This window comes from Corapipo altera, unplaced genomic scaffold (assembly GCF_003945725.1).
Source record: "Corapipo altera isolate COAL_440 unplaced genomic scaffold, ASM394572v1 116, whole genome shotgun sequence".
NCBI lineage: Eukaryota > Metazoa > Chordata > Aves > Passeriformes > Pipridae > Corapipo > Corapipo altera.
In genome coordinates this window covers 831,530-850,066 of record NW_020884953.1, presented here as the reverse complement: position 1 = coordinate 850,066, position 18,537 = coordinate 831,530, and the positions used below count along the sequence as shown (strand labels likewise).

The following is an 18,537-nucleotide window of genomic DNA, read 5'->3' as shown; positions in this document are numbered from 1 at the left end:
ACCCACAAAACCTCCACGTTCCATTATCTCTGCTGCTGTCTGGGCTATATCTGAAAAGCTCTAGCCATGATAAACATATAGATATGATATAGATAGAGATAATTCATTCCATGGCAAACACTTTTTTGAGGCAGCATTAGGTAATTTACAGAAGATACAGAGCCTAGATAGAATACATCTCTCTGAAGCTATGAAATTGCAATAGATATGCTTACACCGCCTGGTAAGCCTCAAAATGGGTTCAGAGTTATCAGGCTCCAGCTGGTGGATATGTTCCTACGGTCCTTTTCAGGGAAACAGTGGTAGGAGGAAAAGCTGAGGAGCTCCCAGCATAGCAGGGAAGGGAGCCAGCCTGCTTCCCAAAAGCAATTTACAACGGAAAAAAAAATACCGAGCACGTGAAAATCCATATTTCAAAGGTTAACTAATGTAATGAGTGCTCCGAAAGGCCAAAGCGAGTGGGCTGAGGTGCATTTAAGTGTTGCACGGGTCCTTCTCTCTTTAGTGAGTTTGGACTAAGATCAGATGTTCGTGGAATTGCTGCCTCTTGTTTAATTTCTCAGTTCACTGGACAGTGACCTGATAAACTGGTCACTAAATATAGCCACGGTAAAGGTGTACTCGAACCACTGAGCCCGTGAGTTTGTCCCAAGAAAAAAATGCCAGTCATGAAGATCTGTCTGGTGGCACTGCTTTAATCTAACCTTTTTTTTTTTTTTTTTTTTTTTTTTTTTTTTTTTTTTAGTTTATATTTTTTTTTAACTTGATGCTTCACTCAAATAGATTATCGTACATGAAATAAGTGATATATTTATGTGTAATGGGGAAAAATACATATGGTTTTTTGTTCTTCTGTACTACCTCTGATACACAAAAAAGCCTTCCTATATAGAATCAATAGCAAAAAAAAAATCCTATTAATAGCAATGAAAGCAGGAGCGGGCCTCTAACTCTTTTATAACTGTTTCTGAGCCGTTCTCAAACTATTTGAAACCGCCTTTATGAGCTGCATAAAGTGCCTAAGTAAAAATAATAGAGAAATAGGAATCCATTTCACTTTCTGATTCCCTGAAGTCAAGCCACTCAAAATAATTTGTTTATACTGGAGACTATATACAAGGCATAAGAAGCAATATGTATATCTAAAATCGACATGCCTTTTGGTTTTTAGCTGTTATAGAGCTTTTATTGTGGGGGTCTGGTCTGGCAGTAGGAAATGATCTGTAATAAAAACAGTGAAACACGGTTGTGTCTATTCCATACACTGAGGTTATAAAATTGGCAATTGCCCAGTAGTTAGCACTTGGTAATATATTAGGATACCCGATCTTATTGTTTAGCAGCTCCAGACGACTTAAATATCCGCTCAACCCTAATGGTTTGATTCTCCAGATATGTTGCAAATAAACAGGGTTTTTATGACTTAACTGACATGTATTATAAGTACCTAAATAGCTGGCATATGTGCATAATAGAACCCTATTATTTGCCGAATTGGTTTTGCAATTGATTGAGTGGAAACGGGAGATTGTGAAGTAGTATCTGCTCCAAGAGGGTGTGTAATCAATTAGAATGTGTTCTCCTCTGGAACATGCCCGCTGGACTGCCAGGGCTCTGCCACCAGCAAACCCCCCAGTTTTGGAGTATATTTTCTATAAGGAAACGTGTGTTGCCGTGAATCCAAGAGGAAGCAGCAGTAGCAGCTGTCAGCTCTTATTAACTCCTGCATAAAACATACCTTAAGTACGGTTTGTTATCAATTACTTGCAGAAATGAAACAACTGGGAAAATGCAGTGAGGCTCCCTATAAATTAAAGTGATTGGGTGATTGATTAGAGCACCTGCTGTAAATCATAACAGTTACACACAATTATGAGAGAGCTATTTAAGTTCATTTGTAAACAAAATTCATGTCACTGGGGAATTGCTCTCCGTTTTAGTTTAGCCAATTTTTGTGTTTATTTCTGAGTGTGTCTGGTTGCTATTATAGGAATTTGTTCATTATAATCCCCTTGGTTACTCTTAAAATAACCTCACTGGTTTCTCAGAGAAAAGAAATATTTCGGTTTATCTTAGGCAGAGCAACATGGTTTTATTTTATTTAGCTTCACTTTATCGTTCTCTTTTTATTTTTTCCCTATAACTACCTTTAAATATGTGTTACAGTAACTAAACCAGCTTTATTTAGGGGCGGGAGAGTTCCCAGTAATTCACGGACAGCACAATATGATCAGAGTGGAGAACACCATGGTAGGACCAGATATTTTTTTTCCTGGTGTTCATTTTTCTAAAGGAAAAGACTCATTTTATTTCATAAACCAGACTTAATAAAAACACAAAGCAATAACAGAGCTGTCTTCTCGTTGCTGTATCCTCCAGCCTTTATACTTATTTAAGACAGCAACTCCCTTCGTGTGCTGCATTTATTCCCGGCTCAGCTTAGCAGTAATGGAAACATTAGCCAAAAAAAAGTAAATTTTCCTCTTTTTTTCCCCTCCAGAAAGGCGCTGTCCGTTGTACAAAAGGCATCGGGGGGCTCTGGGTGAGACACAGGCTCAAACCCGAAAGTTGCCAGGTGCTTGCCAATATGTATTTTATTTCCCAATGATTAAACCCTGCATAGAGGCTGTACTGTACCACCCTCCTCTCCATCCATCATTCATGGAGCAGTTTCCTAGAGGTTGGGGGAGCAGCACCCTTTAGGTTGCTGGAGGTAGCCAGAGTTTCAAAATTCCCTTTCATTTTGCTGTTCTGTGCATGTCAGAGAGACTGTGGTTATCCCGTACTCCTTCGTGGCGTGATGATTTCTCTCTCCCCTCCTCCCCTTTTCTTTCTCCAGTTCCGGTTCCTCCAAAATCTGTTACTTCTTTGATGATGAATAAAGATGGCTTCCTGGGTGGAATTTCAGTCAACACCGGAGAGGTGTTTTGCTCTGTCCCCGGCCGCTTGTCTTTGCTTAGTTCAACTTCAAAGTACAAAGTAACTGTGGGAGAAGTTCAGAGACGACTTTCCCCTCCAGAGTGTCTGAACGCATCCCTCCTAGGAGGAGTCCTTAGAAGGTAAGAGGCACAAAGATGACCACGTGTGGGGCTCCCTGCACACACCAGAAATACTTGGTCAACAGTAAAGATGATTGCAAATATGCATTGACCTTATTGTCATAGCCCGTGTGTGTAACTTTATGGATAAAGTGGAGATATTCAGTGTTCAGACATTGAGATGAATGCATGGAGAGCAGAGAAAGATTTGGCCCTGTTTGCTCACAAATCAAGGAACTGAGGCAAAGAAGATTTTTGCTTTTGTACATGAACAGAATCTCTATCTTTTCTCCTATTCACACTTCTCTCTTAGAAAGTGGGCAATATAAAATGCCACATAGGATGTGATTCAGGGTGAACTGGAGGTTTTTGAGGACTTGATGTATTTCTAGGTATTTCCTGGATAAATCCACGAGGCTTTCTCTGTATGGCAATAGCAGTCAGACAATTATGTCAGTTATGAGACCTGTTGTCACACAAGACATTATTGAGATTGGCAGGGAACTAATAGGCAAGGTAAGGTAGAGAAGTACCTGACTAAAGAAAAGTCATCAACAGGTAGCTCTGAAAGTCAGAAACTTAGTTCTTCATGCAGAGAAAGTCGCTGGAGGAATCACTCACAGTTGGGCTCGAGGCCTTTGCTGTTTAATATTTGTGCAAATCACCACTAAAATCCCTTTGGATTTTGCTGAAGACCTCAAAATATTTGGCAATATTGGTGCTGAGGAAAATGGGGAGGTCTTGTTGCCACTCGATCATATCAAGTGGGAGATTGTGGTTTTGTCTAAAAGAAACAAGAGTTTAAGCTCTGAGGTCATTAACTGGAAATACTAAGAGGGAGAAAGGCTTTTTTTCTTCTTGGCAGGGACTGAGGGACTGTGATTTGTCAGTATGACTTGGCTGTAAGAAAGGTGAGCCAAAGCTCTGTCTCCATTCAGAACAGAGAAGTCATGAGGTGCCAGCATGAGGTACCAGTTCATCCACTCAGGCTGACAGGAGATAAGACTTCATTTTCTATGGGAGAGGTGGACAATAGACTGGTAAGAAAAGCAGGACTTTTAGGCAGGAACAGACTTTAGGCGGGAACAAATGCATATAAATTGACAGTGAATAAATTTCAGATCATGTTTAAATGTTGCTAATCTTAGAGGAGAAAATATCTTGACAACTCCTGTAGCCACAATTGGGATGTGATGAGTCTAAGATGGTTTAAAATGCAGTTTATGTTTGGGGTTTTCCCCTTACCACCCCCTGATGTCGTCGGGGTCTCTGGCTCCATGTCTGGAGACGAGAGGGAAAGTTCTGCTCCATGCAGTCAGTCACCCAAACACACACACGAGAATCAGGATCTCCTAAAATAGATGCAGTTCCACGTGAATGTCTGTAATCATTGTTCAGCTGCGAGCCTTGCCAGTGAGAGCAGCAGAGACTTTTACTTACAGATGCTAAACCTTCCTGCTCCTTCTGCGCAACCACAAATGGAGCAGGGAGAACATCTGAGAGATACCCTGTAGAAAATACAATTATCAAGGTAAAGAAACATTATTATTGAACTTCAGTGGATTTCTGGAGGTGGCCCAAGCCGTAATCATTGGCTGCTGCTGACTTCAGTTCCTATCTCGAATCTAAATTTTAGACAAGCTTTTCGTTCAGAGCAGATGAAATATAAAAAGCTGCTCTCTTGCAATTCTGCCGTCCAGTCCGATTTGCTTTGATATAAAATAGTGGGATACCAGTCTGGTTTCTCTGTAGTTTTTGATTTCCTTTCGCTAAGTGTGACTGCTAATTCTTAAACAAATTTTAAGTAAAGAACTAAGAGATAGTTGGGACAGACTCTGCTGTTAGGTGCCAAAACTCTCCCGGACTTCGCAGGTGACAAGATTTCATCCCTGAGGCTTTACATATGTATGGGCGTTCGAAAAATAGCTCTGAATTTCCCACCCATAGCTCACTCATCCTTTTATTGCCCTTATCAGTAACCTCCGACAGATACTCAAATCTTTCCCCAGGCAATCTATTCCCTCTATTCCCTCTATATAACGCCCCCTGCCTCAGGTGAGCTCTTCCTCTCAGCATCGCCTTCTCGCGCAAGAACACACGCGCGCGCGAAATGGTTTAATAAATATTTTCCTCCTCTTCTATTTGTCCACAGGCGCAGACATTCTGCCTTTGAGCTTTTCCGATTTTTTTTTTTATCCCCTCTTCCCGTTCTGTCTCTTTAAGGGAAAAAAAACCAGGTGATTGAATCTTCCTCTACCTTTCTGCCTATCCCTTTGCTCCATCGTAATGCGAGTTGGCGTCATACAACAGGAACCCATTTATTCTCTAGATCGGGACCTTTCCATTAATTATTGCTGTTTGGCATTATTTGATTTCCCTGGATAAAACAGGGAGAAAGTGGGTTCATCCCCACCTCTACCCTTGGGAGAAATTAGGCAAATCTCAGCAAAGCCGAGCAGAAATCAACACCCCCAAAGTCCTTAACGTCGAGTGAAAACCCTCCCAGGCTCAACTGACTGCACAGACTAAACGTTTCTTCCAGGAACACTGCGGGGTTAATCACGATGTTAATTTCTTTGCAATTCTAGAGCCAAATCGAAAAACGGGGGGAGATCTTTGCGAGAAAGGCTAGAAAAAATCGGTTTGAATTTACCAGCCGGCAGGCGTAAGGCCGCAAATGTCACTTTACTCACCTCCCTGGTGGAAGGTAAGCCGAGAGTCGCAGCTCCCTTCACACCCCTGCCTGCTCTGAACTCCTGTCTGACATTTTACCAACCAAAAACCCCCCAAAAAAAACCGAAAAGAAAGAAACACCACCAACTTTGGGGATCAGGTGGGAAAACCTTGCAGAGGTGACACTCAGGGCGGGCTAGGAGAAACACCGGCACGATGAAGGATCTCATTCCCAAAAATAAAGTCACTGGCTGGAGGATCATTGATCCTTCTTGGTGGCAAGAATGAGAGAGTGTATCTATGCGTGTACATGTGTATGTACCTGTGTGTGTATGTGTAATTCTACAGGGCAGTCCCATTCCTCGTTGTTATTCATTTCCAGTCTGTGCCCTCCGACTCCACATCTACTCCATCCTCTCGCTAATTCGCTCCTCCCGAGCTGATTTATAGACGCTACAAGATGCTCAATAGGGAAAATAACACAATTTTTTTTTTTTTTTGTAAGAAATCAGAGCAATTTAAGACTCGCAGAGCTCGGTTTCCCTTAAGGTGGCTGGAGCTGAACAAAGAGACCAGCTATTCCCGAGGAAGGAGAGAGGGAAGGGGAAACTGAAGTTTCAACTCATTTCAAGTCAGCTAATGGCATTTTGGTGGCCTTTGATTTGTTGTTACTGTACCGAGAAGGAAAATTTAGAGTCACTAATAAGTTTAGGATATGTGCGTGTTTATGCTAAGAGAAGTTGGACCTTTTCCAAAAAAAACCTATCCGGAATAGTATGGATGCAATTATGAATTCTATGTATCTGCACTACACATACACACCGAGAGGCGTATAAATAATCCACTTATCTCTCTTGCATGTAAGCATGCATAAATATTTGTGCTAGATACTAACTTTTCAACTCTTTTGATTGAGTTATGGGAGCGATAAGACCTTTTACCGCGTGCAGAGCTGAAGGCAGGCTCGCAAAAACACTGCGGCTGAGAGGCGGGAGCTCCTCCTGGTACCCGCGTGGAGGTGACGCCGAGCAAGGCACAGTGTAGGTTACGGATACAGGATATAGGGTCTCTCTGTACGAGATGTGAAGCGTTTCGGGGGTGACAAGTGCCCTTTGGCGCCCGGGTTAGCGCAGCTTTGGCCCCGCTGCGTGTGTGGAACCCCAGTTCACAGCCCCTCTCCGAGGCTGGTGCGAGGTTCAGAAGCCGGTGGGGTTGTGTAGTGATGCTGAGCTCTATGTCAAATGTGCAGCAAGGTGTACATTCTTGTGCTCTCCCCTGATTCCCTCACAAATCAACAGTTTACCTTCAGGGAGATCCCTCCCTTTGGAAGAAGCTGCACCTGATGGAGTTTGATTTTTTTTTTTCCCTACCACCAGCCAGGCTTTTTCTGCTCCTGTATCACCGGGAGCAGGAATGGTCCGGTCGGTCCCCGCCTCTGTTGCCCTAAAGCTGCCCGGGAGGACTCTTCCCGGCGCGGGGATCCCACTTCCAGGCTCTCCCGGGTGCTCTCGCCTTCATTAACCGGTTTGATCATTAGCGAGAAGTATTGGGAAGCAGGAGATGACGTTGGAAAGCAACTCCTGATAGTTAAAAATAATGTGGTCCTGGAGTTATTAGACATACCTGTTTTACGTGTTGGAAATCTTCCCCCTCGTCCCTCAGGCGATGCTTTAAAGGGTTTAATGCTTTATTCTAGAGGGGCTGAGCTATAATCTGGTGGAATCCCCCTAGAGTCTGAGGGGTTTTTTTCCCCTCCTCTTTTCCTCCTTTCTGCAGCTACTGTCTTCTTGTGGCATGAAGTACACCAGTAGGAGTTGAATGACACAAACCTCTGGAGGCAAGAAACCTGAAACCAGGCAGGCAGGAAAAATGACAATTAGAATTAGAGTTAGAATAATAATTATTTTTTTTTTCACAGAAAAAGTTACCATTAGTTGTTATCTTTCCACTGGGCAGAGGAGTTCCTGTTGCATGATGGTCAGTTAAAAATGCAGATTATTAAATTGCCATCGGGCCAAATACAGTTATCTCCATAATTTTATAAATGTGGCACTAACTGTGATAATGATGCAAATACTCTGTGTGGATAAAATGTGTATATAATGTCCTACAAAGAATTAACATTATATTCACAATATATCCACATCTGTGAAGTTTTGGACAATGATCTGATGTGTTGAAATAGGAATGGTTTCTCTGCTCTTAAGAGGAGTTTGAGTTCTTTAGTCTTTCAGGATTCTCTAGGTTTCCCTTGTGGTTTTTTGGTTACTTTTTTTTTTGGCCCTGCTAATTTCAAAGTTTTTTGTGTGTGTGAGTGGTGTGTATGTGTTTTTCTCTGTGTTCTGCACAACCATTGTAGCAAAACCAAATCTCATCAGCTCAAAATCTGTCCCATCAACTTCTGTCCCCAAATTAGGGCTTGTGGAGGGAAAACACATACTTGAGCCCTGTTCCTAAGGTGGAAGGGATGCTATGAAGCCTGTCCCTAAGGTGGAAGGGATACTATTAGCTTTCCAAACACGACCCGAAGGAGCTGGTGTCTCCCAGGGGAGCGGTGGGCAGGTCGGAGCCAGCCCAGCCCGGGGCCGGCGGTGCCCGGAGGTGTTAATCCCCCTCTCGTTCCCTCCAGGTGAGGCCGTTCATTTAGCTCGGGATTTTGGGTACATCTGTGAAACGGAGTTCCCAGCCAAAGCTGTTTCTGAATACCTGAACAGACAGCACACGGACCCCAGCGACCTCCACTCCAGGAAAAACATGCTGCTTGCTACAAAGTGAGTGTGAAGTTAAGTACCCCCCTTCTGCCCTTCCCCTCCTTAAACCCTTCCTCTGAGCTCGCTGCTAGGAGAAAGCAGACGGAGTTTCCACTCCCCACATTCCAATGGCCCCGTGGGGAAGAAGGATGCTCCTATCGCCCCACGGACCTCTGCATCCCCTTGCAGTGGGGATCCTGTCAACAGAATCTACCCCCATAGAGGTTGTAGGCCACAGTTCCCTGCCTATTGTGCATAATTTTCAAGCCACTCCCAGTTAAGGGGAAGGGGGGAAAAAACCCTCTATATTTTGCTTCCACAGCATGTCTGTCTGTCCCTCCTGCTGCTCACACACACCTGTCTGTCTGCTACCAAATTGCAATGACTTTTCCGTGTGATTTAATTAAAAAAATATATATTAAAAAAAAAAAAAAAAAAAGAGGAAAAAGGAGAAAAAATGGAAGAACAACACCGTGTACTGCTGATGATTCTTGGTTTGGCCCCTCCAAGCCATGTCTCTCCCTAGGGACTTCCTCGGTGGATGTGCTGTATGTGATGATTTACACTTGGCTGTGCCTCCCAGGCTACTCACTGGAGGCTTCATGGTTTGCTCGAGTCCTCAGCAGTGGGTGCTGAGTGTTCACACATCTTCATCTATCTGGAAAAAGAAAAAGAGAAAAAAAAAGAGAAAGAAAAATACCAGCCCAAACAGTTCTCATTTATTTCATGCTCTGGGACGTGCCTTGCCTCTGATGACAGTGTAATTTAAAGAAATATATGGAGGGTCGAAAAATCATTTGCTCAAATTTGTCCAGATGTTTTTTAGACGTGATTGGAATTTGATTGCCCTTTCCGCAGGGTCAGAAGATATTAATGTCCCAGAACTTTAATTGCTCGCAGACCCTGCTTTGCTCTTTGAAGATGTAAAATGTTGGACTCATTACTGTTTGTTCTCCAAATTCAAAGTTTCCTCTCTTGCACTTTCTTAATGGATAATACACATAGAAGTAGACCTTTATCTTTCCCCACCCTCTGAAACCTTTAACCCACTGGGAATTTCAGAGAATTTCAGAGGATGAGAGCTGAATGTCTTTTTAAAAGGGTTTCTTTTTTCCTTTTTTTTTTTTTTTCTTTTTTAAATTCTGGCCTTTTTCTTTTCCCCCTCCAGTCCCTGGGTAGGTATCTGTCTTAAAAAAACCCTATTCCTTTGGGAACCCTTAAAGAAACTCTTCCTTTGGGAACCCCACCAGCCCCCAGGATTTCTACATTGCCCAGGTACTTGTTGACTTGAAGGTCTTGTGGACCAGAGTAAAGCAAAAGTGTGTGTGTGTGTGAATTCATTAGAAAAGTCGAATCTGATTTTTCAAAGGTGCAGGCAAACAAACATGAGCCAGATGTCGACTCTGATGTGCTAATTGGGGTGTCACCCCCCCAAAATAAAATTAGAAGTGCTCACTTTGTTCCTCATGCCATGAATAAGCAATCATGAAGTCCCACACTCCTGGTTTTTCTCAATAAGGTGGCCCAGCTTCAGCAGTGTCAGAGGAGGCTCTGTTTTGGCCCTTCCCTGCACCAAGTCCCAGTGCATGGTTGTGTTTTCCTTTGGGAACACCACTGGTGGGAGCTACTTTGATCCAGAGTCAGGCCTCCAGGTTGGCAGACCCAAGGCACACGTCCCTTTCCTCCTGGTTGTTTCTAGAAGCACCAAGAAGAGCTGGGTTTTCACAGTTCTTCGGGAAAATCCTCGTGGCTGCTGGAGAGATTTTTATGTCCAGACTTGGTGTTATCCTGTGAATGCAAAAACCTTTCCCCTGAAGAACATAATTCTGAGCTGCTGGCTCACCATAGCTGGTCCTCAAGCAGTTTTGGGAAAGGAAGGCAACAGAAAGGTCCCATCTTCTGTCTTGGGATCAGCTTTGGCCTGACCCTACCCCTTCCTTCAGCCTTGGTTGTCGCAGAGAATGGTTGGACGAGCCTAACAACCACTTTTCTCTCTCTCTTCCTCTCTTTGGCTTTCTCTCTTCCCTGCAGGCAACTTTGTAAAGAATTCACAGATCTCTTGGCCCAGGACAGGACGCCCATTGGGAACAGCCGGCCCACCCCTATTTTGGAACCGGGCATTCAGAGCTGCTTGACTCACTTCAGCCTCATCACTCATGGCTTTGGGGCCCCCGCAATCTGCGCTGCCCTCACGGCCCTCCAAAACTACCTGACTGAAGCTCTCAAAGGCATGGACAAGATGTTCTTGAACAACAACACTGCTAACAGGCACACATCTGGCGAAGGACCAGGTAGTAAAACTGGAGACAAGGAAGAGAAACACAGAAAATGAGAGAGAAAGAGAGAGAGAGAGAGAGAGAGAGAGAGGAAAAAATTAGAGAGAAAGAAAGGAAAAAGAAAAAAGTTAAATAAGAGGAGAAAAGAGAGAGAGAATCTTTTAAAACAAAACCTTCTTAATTTTAGCTTTAAAAATACTGGATTGGGCTTTGGAAGAATTCTATTAGGTAGGACAAAATAATAATAATAAAATAAAAACAATAATAAAGAAAGACAATAATTTAAGATCAGAGGAGCACAATGGCGCAAGACCAGTGGTTCAGAGTCTCTTGCCAGGAACGTGTGAAGACAACCACCAGGATTTTTTTTTCCCACTTCTGTTCTTTCATATTTTTTAAATAATGATTTGGGGGGGAGGGGAATATAATAATAATTAATAATAATAATAAAAGAAAGAAATGAATAACTTATTGGAAGAAATCGCAGAAACCTTTTTGGTGTCAGTGCTTTGATTTCTTGAACTGCACAGTCTGTCTTGCTTTTATTTTTTTTTATTTTATTTTATTCTTTTGTTTGTTTGTTTTCAACAACATCCTGTCTCCACCTTGACTAAAATGATCTTCCAGAGTGTTCCTTTCTGAGTAACCCCATCATTCCCCCCAACTCTTCCCATCTCATCTCACCACCCTGGTTCTGTCTAGACTAGGAAAGGAGGGGAGGTGAGCGCACAGACCCCTCACCAAGCCATCAACCAGCTGCTTTCATGGCAGCATCTTAACTTCAGGTGCCACCAGAAGGGGAGTTTCGAGTCACTGTAGCTCAGCTGAATTAGTCAACTCTATTTTTTAAGAACTGCTTTGTTTTTCCTGGTCTAGACAGACTCTCTGTTTAGATGACCAGCGTTTACAGGCGTGTCTGGGTGTGTGTGTGCCTCTGTGTGTGCATCTGTGGATGTGCACACACACCTCCTCAGGGGGGTGTGTGAATGCTGTGTATGTTTGTGTATATATATGTATATATGTGGATATATACATATATATATATATATATAGAATATGTGTGTAGAGCCGCACATATTAATGCATGCAAACATACCTTTGTAATTTAGTACTTGTCCTTGATGGTAAAATGCCTTGTCTATAAATGGGTTGCAAAATCTGGAAGTAAGGTCTGGTAAAATGTCAGCACTATCTGATTTCTTAATTTTCTGAGATCTCCTCTTTTTCTCTAGGGAGTTTTATATTCCTAACTATGCCAATGTTTCAGTCCTTAATTTCCTTGACTAGTGTGTGTGAGAGATATCTTCCCTCATTTTTAAAGAACTGTTAACAACAACAAAAAATGAGTGATATGAGTATGTAATTCTTTCTCAGGAGTATGCACTATTTTATTTTCTTCTGTTTCCTAAAGCTTTGCCCGCTTGGCTTATGAGCTTCTTCAAAGAGGACTAGAGATCCCTACACAATATATCAGGTACAGAGAAAAAAAATCCACAATTCTGATATTCTGATACTTTTTATTTTTTTGCTTTTTTTTTTGCTTTTTCAAATCAAAGCCAGTTGTTACAGAATTCTGTAGGTGCACTTCTTTAAAGAAGCTCAAAGGGAATAATTTGAATGAGATAAAAATATAAGTTGAAATCAAGGTGTACTCTTGCAAAGAAAATAAGAGCTGTGTTGAATGTTACTGCACTTGCTTGGCACTAGGGTTTTGTACCCAGGGAGGAAAGGGTTGCCATGTGAGCCGGTTCCTCGTGATGGGAGTGGGGAGGGTTTGCCAGGGAATATCCTGATTTCTGAGCTCAGTCTGAGGAAATCCGTTTCTCTTAGAAAGCTTTTAAAAAAAAATGTCTTGTGACTCTTTGCTTTTGAACAAGTTGGTGTGGTAAGGGGGGAAAAAACCTTCTTAATTCCAATGTTTTTCTTGGTGGTTTGGTGTCTGACAGGATGTCTTATGCATATGATTTGGGCTGATGAGGGTGGAGGGGAATTCTTATTTCTTTCCTCTCTTTTTTTTTTTTTTTTATTTTTTTAACATACATTTTTTTGTCTTCTCTGGTAAAAATAACTCTGAAGTGTAAGGATGTGAATTTCTGTTTGGATTCTGCTGTCTCGGGTACTTGCATGTGTTTCTCAGTGGGGTAGGGTTCGTGCACTAACACATCTTTTTGCTTATGTCAGAACAGTTACTGGGTGTGGGTAAAACCTCCTGGAGTCACTGGCAAAACTCCAGTGGGGTCAGGCCTCCCCCCAGGATCCCTGTTAAAGCTGCAGGACTCAATCCCACCACCCCAAGCAGGCCCACCTGAACTCAAAACGAGAGAGAGAGAGAGAAATAAAAGAGAAGCCTTAGCCTTGCTTTAATTTCTAGATACCTTCCAAAGTGGATGGTGGGGGAGAAACAATTCAGCAATACTCTCAACATCCCTCAAAAGAATTTTCTTAAAACATAAAGCAAACAATCCTTTTGTCACCCTTAGTGTCCTTAGCTCCCTGAGACACGGTTACACTTGAGGGCCTGCCCTGCTTTTCATATCTTTGTGCAGCAAGGTCTCAGCTCTTGTTCTCTATTTGTGATTTGGGCATGTGTGTGGCAACAGAAACCCAGGAATCATCCAGCTCCAAGGAGCACTGACCCCTGTGGAGCTGCTCCTCGCTCGTGGACCTTTGGTTCTTCTGGGGCAGAGTGCTATAGGGGATTTCCTGTGAGAAAATGGGAGAACTGAGGCAGGCAGCCTTCTCCATGGGCTGTTGGAATGAGTTGTAGGTATCCTTAGACCCTGGCATGTCCCTGCCAGTGGGTTTGGTTGTGGCAGGGATTGGCACAGCCCTGAGAATGTCACCAGAGGAGGTGTGGTGGTCATTCCTCATGGATCTCTCACCAGCAGGTTGGGGACTCCCAGGCTGAAAAGCAACCCCCAGGCAGCTCCCAGTCCTCCAAAACCTACCCCTTGCCAACCGCCTCCACTTTCATCAGACCTCTAGGGAAGGGCACTCTAGACTCCAGTGCAGGGCATGTCCCAGCAGTGATGTGTGGGACAGGGAGAGGGTATGTGTGTGTATCTGGGGAGGAACAAATGGCACCACCCCAAAGCACATCTTCCTTCTCTACCTGATGAGAATATTCTGTTTATTGGAGCAGAGCACAAAGTGCTGGGTGTTGCTTTGTCTGCCCTCTGCAAACAGGATTTTTTGAGTCCAGCCCTCCAGAATCACCCAGTGGGGCTTTTGGGTGTGGGGAGCCCCCAAGTTGGCCCTCAGTCTTCCACCTCCCCAGCTGCACACACAGACCCGTGGGGACCTGCTCCCTGCCATCCCAGAGCTTCCAGCTGAAGGCTCTGGGGGAATGTTGGGATGGTCTTCCCTTGTCTTTGGGAGAAATATTGGGAATGCTCTTTTTAACTGCAGAAGGCAGTTATCCCACCACCACTGTGAATTAATGAGGAGAGGGAAGCTTTGGAACTTCTTGGGGAAAGACCTACCCACACGTGTTAGGGCCTCATCCTGCTGCTGCTGAAATCTCCCCTAGGCACAGGTTTGGTCACCTGGATCAGGACCTAAACGTTGAGCAGGTTGAGGGAATAGTTTCAATCTGTCTCTCGTGCCTTCTACCTGGAAGAGACAGACTGGACTTGTCAGGCTGTGCATCACTCAGGCAAAATAAAGCCAAATTTCCATTGATTGCAGTGGGATGTCCCTTATTTGCTCCCCAAAGTACGGAGACAAAATCCACGAGGTTTGTGATTGAAATGCAAACAGGGAGAAAACATGACATAGAAGCACATATCTCTGTTTTCCCTCTGGCTTAGTGCTGCTCTCAGAGGGAAATATCCTTTGCTTGGTGGCCCCTATCAGTGCTGAAAGAGATGTCTCCCCCAAATTAAACTCAGCCTCCCTCTGGAAGGCATTTTCCTGCTCCCCTCCACTTTCCCAGCTCGACTACTTGTGTTGGCGGGGCACCTCAGACGTTTATCTGATAATTGAGTTATTAAAAGATTTGGTTTCCTCGGGATCATAAATCAATAAACAGGAGGATTAACACGGCAGCTTTGCTTTGTAACTCAAGGGAAAAGTTTGAGGAGAGACCGTGAAAAGTTTGTTTTCAAACCAAACAGGTGGGTTGCTGTAAATTTTATTTCATTCTCAGTCTCGATTTTTTTTTTTTAATAACAATTCTCTGTTTGCCGTTGGAAAGATCTTTGTTTTTGTACGCTCCCTGACCTTTTTTTTTCCTGATTGTTATTCATACAAGATGTGAAGGAAACAAGAAGCCAGTTTTATGGGAATCCTTTTACAACCCGATGATTTCTTTAAAATCGGGTCGTGTCTTGTCCCACCTAATAGAAATTCTCTGTGAGAAGCTGTTTAAAGTCCCTTTGCATCCCAGACCAACCTCTTCCCAAATCCCCAAATTTGCATTTGGGGCCGGGAAGGAGGGGGGGAAGGATGGTTTTAAGACCTTCAGCTGTGCCCAAAGGGCTTATTCCCTTTCCCTGCTCATCTCTTTCTGACCGGTTTATCATACAGACCTGTCCGGCTCTATTTTAATGCGTTTCTCGGAGAATTTGGTGCTTGTTTCGTCTACCGTAAGCGTTGCCAGATCGATCCGGCCAACCTCCCCCTCCCCTCCGGCTTCCCTGTGTGAGAGACCAGACCGTAGGCTTTTTACAAATAGTATATTTTCTTATACAAAGGGAAAAAAAATAAAAGAAAACATCCCCAAACACACTGGCAAACGCCTGAACATTGAGAGAGAGACGAAACACTGTGTGCCAGCGAGATATAAAGAAAATAAAAAAGCCCCAACCAATGCAAAGCTCTGAAAAAGCAAATGAGAAACTGGAAAGATGAAAGAAAAAATAATAAATTCTCCTTTTATGCCCCAAACGATCCTTTTCACCTCCTCTTCTTGAAAAATCTGACCATGAAGTGAGAAATATCAGTTTATCGACTCTTCCTGAGAAGAAGTGCGGAGAGGCGTTCAGTATTGAGTTTGTATATATTTATTTATGCTTAATTTAACGGGAATGTGTAAATATGGCGAGCAAGTAGTTTTTGGGTTATTTATCTGTGACTCTATACCTCTGTGAATGGGTGGGGGAATTTAAAAACAAAAAGTATATAAAAAAAAGCAAACAAAAAAGAAAGAAAAAAATAAAACCAACAAAAAAAAAAATCCCGCTTGACTAGATAGTATCCTATCTGAATCTTTTCTGTTCTTCATAGACAAGCTGTTATGGTAATGGGTAGAAATTGGTTTCTTGTCCAGTGATGACCTGATTTACATAAATAATAAGAATAAGAATAAAAAAAAAAGAGATTGTTGTGTTTTGTTGTATTTTCCTCTTCAGTTTTTTTGAATGTTGGTGCTGCTTTGATTCTGCAGACGGATTTACTTATAACGCCAAGAAGTCTTTATTTTCCCACTCTAGGCTTTGGGGAAATTCAGGACATGTCTCTACATTAAAAAAAAAAAAAAAAAAAAAAAAAAAAAAGACAAAAAAAAGACAATAAATATTGCTTCTCAGAAATGTTGGTATTTTATTTCTGTCTGACTCAAAAGTGTCCATATTTTTTCCCACCCTTACCTCCTCATTCTAAGCAGACCTGTAATAAACCTCATGTCATGTTAACGTGAGCTTTCGTTTCATTTTGCGTTTACCAGCTGAATTAGGAGTAAATCTTTTTCATTCTGAAGTATAAGCCATTAAAAAAAAATGTTATGTAAGCCTGAAATATCAACAAGCTTTTTTTGACCCCACTGTTGTGTTACTGTTATTGTACATTTCATTTCTGTATACCTGGATGTGTGTGTATATATATGTATATTTATATATACTCTTATATAGAGATCGGGATATGTTCGTATTCACAATGCGGGATTATTTTCTACCTTTGGGTCTCCACCTGCAGCACCAGCAATTAACAAAAGAAAATATTCCAACGAAAACTCCTTTCTCCACCTTCCCCCCTCCCTTCCCCTCCGTTCCCAAATCGCCTTTATTTAGGTTTGTAATCGTCGAGGAGCTGAGGGGAGAACCGGATCCCCAGGGCGAACCCGGAGCCACTCCGCAGTGACTTGGGGTTTACCCTGCGGTTGGGGGAAGGAGGAGGGGGAGCAGATTAAGGCCTCAGGATTTTTTAATTAATTGTTTTCTACTGGTATTATAGAAAACACTTTTTTTTTTTTTTTCCTGGAAAGGACTGTCGATTTTAACCCTGCGCACAGTCACCCTGAAAACAAACACATGCGTGTGCTCTAACAGGGAGCCCTGAGGGTGGAAAACCGGTTTAAAGCCTCGCTTTTACTGCGGCGAACTATTTCAGTTAAATACCCGCTCCGAAGGCTCGTCTGGGTTGGGGTTTATCTGTTGGTTTTTAGATAGAGTGGTGATTGGAGAGGGCAGAGAGAGGTGCAGGAGCCCTAACAGGCGGTGGATCAATTTTTACAACTTAATAGTTCTCTAGGAGGGGATGGAGGAATAGCAAGAAAATAAATCCAGCCCCACCTCCACCTCCCAAACTACCTCCCTTCTCCCTCTCCTTCCAGCTTGGACTACAGGAGCCGGCTCAGCTGATCGCCCAAGGTGTCCAAAATAAATCATCATCTTCATCATAATAAAAAAACCTCAACCAAACAACATTGCAAACGACGACCCCAAAGTGTGTTCTATGGGAAAGCTTTCGAGGCTCGGCTGCCTCGGCTTCCGCCAGGCTTGGACTCAGCCGTGACCTACTTTCTCTCCGTGGTGTGATGGCAAAAACGCCCGGAGCAAGTTTGTGGGGCCCGGGATGGAGGAGGCGGGTGGGTGGGTGGATGGGGGGGACGGGAGCAGCAGTGCCCGGGGTCCGAGAAGTGGGAAAACGAGGTGGGGGAGTAGCGGAGCTGCGAGAAAAGAGCAGAGGGAATCCTTCCCCCCTCCCGCCTTTTTCTTTCCTCCTTTTCACTGGGGCTTTGCAGGGCGGGGAGTGGGGGAACCCCAAACCTCCCCTCTCCAACACCTCCGACCCAGCTGCTGGCAGGTGTGGTGGTGAGGATGCCTGTGGGCTGGGAATAACAGCAGCGCTGGAGCTGATTCCCCAAAGCCAGGTGGTGCGCCGTGCTTTTGGACTTTGTTTTGTTTGCTTTTGTTTTCATCGCACCGATGGTATTATTTTTAGTAGAGAACATGTTTTGCATGAAACCTTTCAAAATAGCCCTCGCCGCTCCCAGTGGAGTCTGGGAGGAGGTTGTCTGGGGGGAAAAGGGGGAGACCAGGAAGTTCCTCTGTTGTCCATGAACTGTGCAACACTTATGTAAAAAGGGGGTTAAAAACCCCCAAACTAAACCAAAACAAACGGATCGGGGAAAGCTCTTTGGTAACTCAGCAGAACGACCTGCTTGTGGAAACCGAGGGCCCCCTTTAAAACGGGATCCGACGAACTGAGGAAGGGCTCACCCCGAGTTTCCCAGGCCCCAGGCGACAGTGCTAAGCTTGCAAATTCAAAGCACATATATGTATGTGTTTACAACGAAGTGAAGTTCACTACTCCGGGAGGGAGCGGTGTGTCCTGCCCCGGCAGTGCCCGGGATGGGCTCGGGCACTGGAGCACGGGGCTCTGGAAACGAGGTGGCGGGAAAGTAGAAATATTCCAGCTGATCTCCTCTTCTCCACTACATTTTCCCGGTGATCTTGAACAAGCCAAGATCAGATTGATGCCATTCATTTTCTTTCTTTCTTTCTTTCTTTCTTTCTTTCTTTCTTTCTTTCTTTCTTTCTTTCTTTCTTTCTTTCTTTCTTTCTTTCTTTCTTTCTTTCT

At 43.6% G+C, this 18,537-nt stretch overlaps 1 protein-coding gene across 4 annotated transcripts in view; it reads left to right on the top strand.

Moving 5' to 3' along the window:
• Positions 1-17,354, top strand: part of TFAP2B (transcription factor AP-2 beta) — a 33,375-nt gene extending 16,021 nt beyond the window's left edge. For 2 of the 4 annotated variants that reach the window (XM_027663462.1, XM_027663461.1), the window contains 4 exons: positions 2,840-3,059; positions 5,627-5,745; positions 8,341-8,482; positions 10,493-15,543. In XM_027663462.1, the coding sequence (XP_027519263.1) occupies positions 2,840-3,059; positions 5,627-5,745; positions 8,341-8,482; positions 10,493-10,793 (782 nt within the window). In that variant the 3' untranslated portion in view covers positions 10,794-15,543. Of the gene's footprint in view, positions 1-2,500; positions 2,576-2,839; positions 3,060-5,626; positions 5,746-8,340; positions 8,483-10,492; positions 15,544-17,287 lie in introns of those variants that run through there. The other 2 variants (XM_027663460.1, XM_027663458.1) reach the window with 2 other exon arrangements.
• The last annotated feature ends 1,183 nt before the right edge of the window (positions 17,355-18,537 follow it).